The sequence below is a fragment of the Lupinus angustifolius genome, chromosome LG03 (assembly GCF_001865875.1).
Source record: "Lupinus angustifolius cultivar Tanjil chromosome LG03, LupAngTanjil_v1.0, whole genome shotgun sequence".
NCBI classification, from domain to species: Eukaryota; Viridiplantae; Streptophyta; class Magnoliopsida; order Fabales; family Fabaceae; genus Lupinus; species Lupinus angustifolius.
Genome location: NC_032011.1, coordinates 11,202,277 through 11,210,339, shown reverse-complemented (window position 1 = coordinate 11,210,339; position 8,063 = coordinate 11,202,277). Strand labels below are relative to the sequence as shown.

Genomic DNA, 8,063 nt, shown 5'->3' with positions numbered 1-8,063 from the left:
GGCTGACATCTTAGATGTCAGTTTTGTTATTCCAGACACCATAATGTCCACTAATCCTAATGAAAATCCATTACTTGGACACAGACATTGTTTAAAACAACCATCAACGAGACTTCAAGGGTATGCAACAAACATATTGCAAAAGTTGAATCCTTTCCCTAGTTCATCATATCGAACACATCCTTCAGGTACTCCCTATCCTATTGCTCACTATGTAAACTACGAAAAATTTTCTTTGTCACACAGGCACTTGCTTGCATCATTCACTATAGAAAAAGAGCCCCGATACTTTCATGAGGCAGTAAAGAATGCACAATGGAGACATGTCATGCAAGATGAAATCGATGCACTGGAACGTAACGATACATGGAGCACGCAACCGTTGCCTCAAGGGAAGAAAGCTCACGGATGCAAGTGGGTGTATCACATCAAGTACAATTCTGATGGCACCATCAAGTGATTTAAAGCACATTTAGTTGTGCTCGGAAATCATCAGGAGAAAGACATTAACTACACTAAATCATTTGCTTCTATTGCGAAAATGATAACAATGTGAACTGTTCTTATAGTGGTAGCAGCCAAATCCTGTGAACTTCATCAAATGGACGTACAAAATGCATTTCTACACGGTGATCTCCATGATGAAGTGTTCATTTGCATGCCTCCTAGTTTTTCGTTTCTAACAAAAACACGGTGTGTAAACTTTGAAAATCGTTGTATGACTTAAAGCAAGCTTTGCGTCGTTGATTCACTAAATTGTCGCACACACTTGTATCTTATGGATATAAGCAATCATGTCTTGATTATTCTCTACTCACCTTGCATCAAAAAGGGGTTCAACTTGTTGTTCTTATTTATGTCGATGATCTAATCATTGCCAATAATGATTCCTCATCCATCAAATGGTTTAAAACCTACCTCAACGAATTCTTCTATACAAAAGATTTTAGCACATTGAAGTATTTTTTGGGTATTAAGGTTGCTCGCAATCCTACAAGTATTTTTCAATGTCAGTGTAAATACACACTCGATATTATTTCTGAAGTTGGCCTCCTCGATGCTAAGCCTTCAGACACCCCATTAGAACAAATTAATTGTGTGTCTCTTGCTACAGGAACTCTTCTTGCCAAACCTGAACTCTATCGTCAATTGGTTGGGCGTTTGATTTATCTATGAGTTCAGTGTTCACACGATATCTCAATTCATGTAGGAACCATGAATTGAGCATGGGGAAGCTGCCCTTAGAGTGGTACGGGTTCTCAAGGGCAATCATGGTCAATGCATATTGCTTTCTCACAACTACGATCTTCAGCTTCATGGATGGTGCGACTCCGACTGAGCTAGTTGTCCTCTTACACGCTTGTTACTGGTTGGCTAGTCCAATTTGGTCAATCTCATATCTCTTGGAAAACAAAGAAACAACATATCATTTAAAGGGATTCTTTCCAATCTTGACATCGCTCATACCAAACCTATGATTCTTCACTGTGATAGTCAGCGGTCTTGCACATCGCTAAAAATCTGGTATTTCATGAATGCACCAAGCATGTAGAAGTAGATTATCATTTTGTTCATAATGAAGTTTTCTACCACAATCTTTTTTCAACTTATATCTCTACTACTACTCAACTCGTAGATATTTTCACCAAAGCTTTGGGAGAACCACAGTTTGAATCATTCATGTGCAAGTTGGAGATTCTAAATCTCCATGCTCCGACTTGAAGGGGAGAATGTGGTAATAACAAACCAAATTCATGTAAACAAATTTGTTTAAATTGATTAAATTGTTATTATCCTAAAATCAAATAATCTGAAGGTAATATGTAAACATATTTTTTAGATTTTAGGAACAATTTTGATATATACAAATAATACAATATTAATAAATAAAACATAATAATTCATTTCTTTACCTATTACAATAAAAAAATAATAACATAAGGCTCGAAAGAAAATATTTTGGGAAATGAAAGTGAAAGGAGAGCACAAGAAATGAAAGTGATGAAATAAGTATAAAATCTTTAAAACTCAACTCGTAAATGATACTAACAATATATCAAATTTTCAATGGAGTGGGACATGGGATTGCTTTAACAAGACTTGTAAATGAGCAACAATAGCCAAACTGTTGCTCAAGTACTCAGATGACCTCAGCATCTTCTCCTTGACTTCCCCAGCGTCCACTGACCCCATCTCCTCCAATCCATCAAGACACGTCTGCTGATCCGTCACGGCTGCACTCACCCACGTCTGTATGTCCCCAATCTCCCCATCCGTCAAAACATCTCCGCCCGACGACATCAAAGAGACCGAGTCATTGAGTCGACTCAGCGCATCATCAATCTGCTCCTTACAATCCGCCACCGCGGGTCCATGACCATTGCCCATGGGTACGAGCGAAGAAGCAAGAGCACTGAGTTCTTCGAAAGCAACATGGAGAGAGATTTTCAGAATCGCTTGTGGGTCGGTGGTGGGGTTTTGGGAGAAGGAAGAAGAAGAGATGATTGAAGAGAAGCATGATTTTGGGTAACGAGTCACGTTGCAAACGGATTTGATTGTGGTGGCTGAGTTGGAGGGTTGATCTGGTGACTCGGTGTTGGTGTGGTAGATCAGGGCGGCGAGAGTGAGAGAGATGGTGAAAGTGAGGAAGAGGATGGTGAAGACGGAGATGGTGATGATTATGGGTTTGGAGAATTTAGGGTGTGGAGGTTGATGATGACTTTGTTGTTGATCTTCGAGGTTGTGATTATCTTCTACTTTGCCATAACCTTGGCATATTTTCAGAGAATCCATCTCTTTAAACTTTTCCTGCTTCTATTCTTTGAATTTTGGTTTGGGGCAGTTCTTAAATGAGGACTTGTTGTTTCTTATCTTATTTGTTAATGTTTAAGAATTGGATTAAAGTAAATTTTCTCTGTATTTGAAACCAAAATTATGTTGAGTATTTGAATCAAACTCCACTAATTTTATCCAAAGTTTTATATTTTCGCTATTAAAGTAAGTGTATTTAAGGGCAATGGATTACAATTGAGAAAAATGTGTATTAAAAAGAAAATTATATATAGGAGGTGATATATTCAAGTATATAAGTCAAAGTTATTTTTCATTTTTCAATTAATATTCCCCCCTTTGAATTTCTTATTTACTGAATTGCTAGCAATATCGGAAAAAATAACTTCAATTGATAAGAATATATATTCTTATAAACTACACAATGATCACAAGGTTAACTGTCGTCATAAATTAAAATTTAATTAAAAAATTGAATACATATAATTTTCATGCTAATGTAAATGGAATTTGATATATTATTAAGTATTTTTTTAAAAGATTAAACATAACTAAGCTTTATGATATTAATAACTTACTTTTTATATCTGTAGATAAAATTATATCTTTACAGGATAAAATATGATTATGGATTTTTAAAATAATATTTACGACTATTTTGTAAATATATAAAATAGACCTATATTTCTGGTTAGCGTATAGTGCGCGAAAGGTATAAACCGTGTTTTCTGAGTTGTGATGCCAAAAACTCAAAATATATATTCGGGTCAAAAGTTTGAGTTAGTTTTATACTTTTAAAACAAAATAAAATGCAAAGGTTAGGTATTGTAAAGTTGACAATTTATGACCTTTTCAATATTAGATGTGTTTTGACTTTTGAGGAACCATTTCTAAAACCTGGATTTGATAAATATATTTTGATAATATAGTAAATTTCTAAAATCATTGCATATTTATACTAAATTTGTTAATGTAGTTAACAGATTGCTCTTAAATTCATTTAATTATGAGAAATTTTTTACATATATTAGTTATATATATTATCATTGTATTATCCACCATTTATATTTAATATTATCGATTATTCAAAAAAATTTAAATGAGTGGTTGATGATAAAAGACTATGTGTTAATCTTTACATAACGATACATAAATATTCCACTATTCAATTATTTATTTTTAATATATTTTATCAATCCATACTGTATTTTAAATGCATTCCATACCTACAATTATGATAATAATATTGCACTTTTTGTATGGAAATTAGTTGTCCCATTTTATGTTATCTTTTATTTCTCAATCCAATTAAAAAATAATACTTAAATAAAAATAAAAATCATAAAATTATAAATTAGTATTTTTATATTACTTATTATAATTTAATTGAACAGAGATATTTATTCCACACAATGGCATTATTATTGCAATAAGGGCTGTATTTTTCATAATTTTCTACCATTATAACATACATAACTAAGACAACAACTATTATAACAATTTAAAATAGAACTTGATGGGTACAACAAAGACACGATTAAAAAGTAATGGTAGTAGCAGTTGCAATGGTGGAAATTAAAAATTAGAAAGGACATATTTAATTATAAGTGAATTTTATAGAATTGGAACTTAAAATTTAAATTTTCGGACATGAAAATTTGAATTTCATTGTAAAATTCCATTCACCATCTTCATGCTCAATTCCAAACATTAGGCATTGATAGGAGTTTTGGCTTCCTTATTTAACACTGAGAAAAAAATAAATTGAAACAAAAAAAAATACAAAAAATCAATAGGCCCTTGTTTGATACATTTTGATTAAAAATGAAAATGTTTTCCTCAGCATTGTTACACCGTTCAATTGAGGCAAAAAGGAGTCACGAGCTGACATGAATTGAAGAAAGTATCAGCATAGCCATAACAACTTTCTATCAGAGCATGAAGACTCCTTCACCACCACTGTTGTGGAGGTCGTGGTTCCAATGGTTGGTGGCCCAAAACTTGGCAATTGTTATGGTGGTTAAAAATTATATGTACCAATCGTGATGATCTCTCTAATGTTTTGTTTGGTTGGGGAAAGAAATTAAGAAGTAACAAACATGTGGGAAAGATTATTAAAAGAAAGAAAGATGTGAGAAATGAGGTGAATTTTTATATTGTTTGGTATGAGTGAAAGGTAAAAGAAAGAGAAGAGAAAGTGAGAAGAGGGAAATGATTTTATCATTTTATGTTTTAAAAGACAAAAATATCATTCAAATAAAAAAATATTTGCCTAAAATGAATGGTTTTCAAAGGTCAAAACATTCATTTCACACAATTAACTCTCTTTACTCAACTTTCTCTCCATATTTGGTGGAATGAACGAATAGAGATAGAATCAGAGTGATTCCTTAAATTCCTTTCTGGATTTTCCTCAATGTGCCGACTATTCATGTAACGTGAGAAGCAGATGAATAATCATCTGGAAGAAATAGAAGAATTTCTTGGGAATCCTACAAGAGTGAATCATTCTTTTTTCTCTGACAGATGGTCATAACTTCATCTGGGTTCGAATTCTACTGAGAGGTCCATGTGGTATCAAGATGCCATTATGGTGGGATATCTTATCGATCTCTTTAGGAAAAACGATATTGCCACAAAATATTTTTAATTCAATCAGTTTTTTTCTTCACTACTCGGACCAACCCACTTACTTGGCTTCAACAACAAAAACACTTTTTTCACTCTTTCATATACTAAGGGGATTTCACTTGGAATAGAAGATATTCCATACTAATGGATTCAGGTTCATAACTATAGGTTCCAATGTACGAGATCTTGTAGCACTTACCAATGAGACCCTATCGATTAGTATTATCCAAAAGAAGTTCATTATAAACACTAATATAATTAGATATGCTCTTCATAGATAAACTTGGGATTTATGATCCCAGTTACGATTGGTTTAGGATCATGGGATCCTTTTCTATCAGATAGGAAGGGTTGTTTCACAAAATATACTTCAAAGTAATTGCTTCATAGATCCTATATCTATCTATATGACGAAGAAATCATGTAACGAGGGGGATAAGGGTATCACGTCCCTTTTACTCTCTCCACCTCTTCTCTGTTTTCAACCAAATGAGAGAAAAACACAATTTTTATGCTATTTCTCTTCCTTCATCTTCTTTCCCTTCTTTCTCTCTAGAACCAAATGAAGGCTAAACGATAACAATAAAGATGATTATTTGGATAAAGGTAATAATTACAATGAGATAGATGAAGATAAAGGATATTATAGTATATTGGCTCTTTGTTTGACATGATAGGATAGTTTGTCCTCTCATACCATAATCTAAGAGTTTGGTATGCAGATAGAGTATGACTATCCTATTATGATTAGCTAGTGTACCTTATCTGCTATCTCATAGGGGAACTAGCTACTTAAAAAATCATAATGCAATATTTCTCCAATGCACCCCACAATTGAACGTAACTATTATTATGGCCACCGCCATATTTGTGCCAATATTATTTAATGTTCACAAAACACTGGACAATATATTATGTTATTCCACTAATATTGTATCCTATTCTCTTAACTATCTTGTCACAATACTACTTTGGTCACCAAATGATGTGAACCTCTTGGATAAAAGGCTCTTGGATGATCTATCATGGTTGGTGCTTGACTAAGTTAAAAGTTGACTAGAGCTTTTTAAAATAAAATAGGCAGCGAAAATATGAAATTTGGATAAGAGGAGATGGATTAGATTTGAGGTGAAGACGCCACAACACTTGAGGGGTTGATAAGCCAAAGTGATGCTCGCCACAAGAACTTGGTTCTTGATAAGAACTTCTAATCTTGGTTCAACCAAGAAGGTTTGGAGAATACTCTCACAAGGATTCAATCCTTAATTCACAAAGAACCTTGCCATAGTGGCTTCTCGGTCTTCATGGAAATTAGACCTCAACAAGGCCAATTCCATCTCCTTGAAATACTCATCAATACTTTTAGACCCTTGTGTTAGCCTTTGTAGTTTGTTGTGAATATCCCTTTGATAGGAGTTAGGAACAAATTGTCTCCTCGTGATCAGCTTCATCTCTTCCCATGTATCAATTGGTTCAGTACTAATTCTTCTCCTTTCCTTTTGAAGTTGATCCCACCAAATCATGGCATACTCCTTGAACTCCAAGGCTGCGACCTTCACTTTCTTCTCCTTATTGTAAGAATTGCAATCAAACACTTGTTCAATTTTCAATTCCCATTCAAGGTAAGCCTCCAGATCATTTTTTCCAATAAAGGTTGGTACCTTTATCTTGATCCCTTCTAGTTTAGCATCCTCCCTTCTTCTTGCTTCCCTCCTTTGCCTACCCTTGCCTCCTTCATCATCCGAGTCACTTGAATACCTATAGGCACGCTTATCAAGCCTCCTATCATATTCCAATTTCATTTGCTCCATTTGCCTTTGGAGTGTTTGAATTTGTGTAGTTATCATGGCATGTAGGGTTGTTGTCCTTGGGGACAATGGAGAACTATCACTTTCATGATTAGATATTTCACTCAAACTCACGTGTATCACTCACTTTTTGTTTGTGGAAAATGTAGGGAATAGTGTATCACTCACTTTTTGTTTGTGGAAAATGTAGGGAATAGTGTATCACTCAACACTCTATCCTCCACGGCCTTCTTAAGTAAACCAAGTTTGAAACAAGAATTTTGTGAAAGAAAATCACTCCAACTTCTCAAAATTGGAACGTTGTGACTTTGAGTTATACCTCAAAGAAAGAACTTGACACTTGACACCTTTTTTTGACTCTTTTAGATTCTATTGAACTTTTGTAGAATCACTTTGACACTTTCTGATTTTTTTTTGGACTCTTACACTTTTGACACTTTTGGATTCTATTGACTTTTGTAGAATCAGTTTGACACTTTTTGATTTTTAGACTTTGACACTTTTGACACTTTTTGTTTTTGGACTTTTTGACACTTTTGAAAGATAAAGACAAAGATAAATATACTCACGACCAAGAAAGAGTAGGGAACACCAAGCAAATGACTAGCTCTGATGTCACTTGATATGAGCCTCTTGGATAAAAGGCTCTTGAACGATCTATCTTGGTTGGTGCTTGACTAAGCTCATGGTTGACTAGAGCTTTTTAGAATAAAATAGGTAGCGAAAATATGAAATTTGGATAAGATAAGATGGATTAGATTTGAGGTGAAGGTGCCACAACACTTGAGGTGTTGATAAGCCAAAGTGATGTTTGCCACAAGAACTTGGTTCTTG

The 8,063-nt window shown here is 34.0% G+C and overlaps 1 protein-coding gene across 1 annotated transcript; it reads right to left on the bottom strand.

Annotated features, from left to right (window-relative positions):
• Positions 2,045 to 2,855, bottom strand: LOC109343368 (pectinesterase 3). Its single transcript, XM_019581610.1, has one exon. It carries the CDS (start codon positions 2,791 to 2,793, stop codon positions 2,065 to 2,067), a length of 729 nt encoding a protein of 242 aa, XP_019437155.1. The 5' UTR covers positions 2,794 to 2,855; the 3' UTR covers positions 2,045 to 2,064.

Excerpts from the sequence above, each read along its gene's own strand:
- LOC109343368 (XM_019581610.1), bottom strand. The coding sequence starts at position 2,793 with ATGGATTCTCTGAAAATATGCCAAGGTTATGGCAAAGTAGAAGATAAT.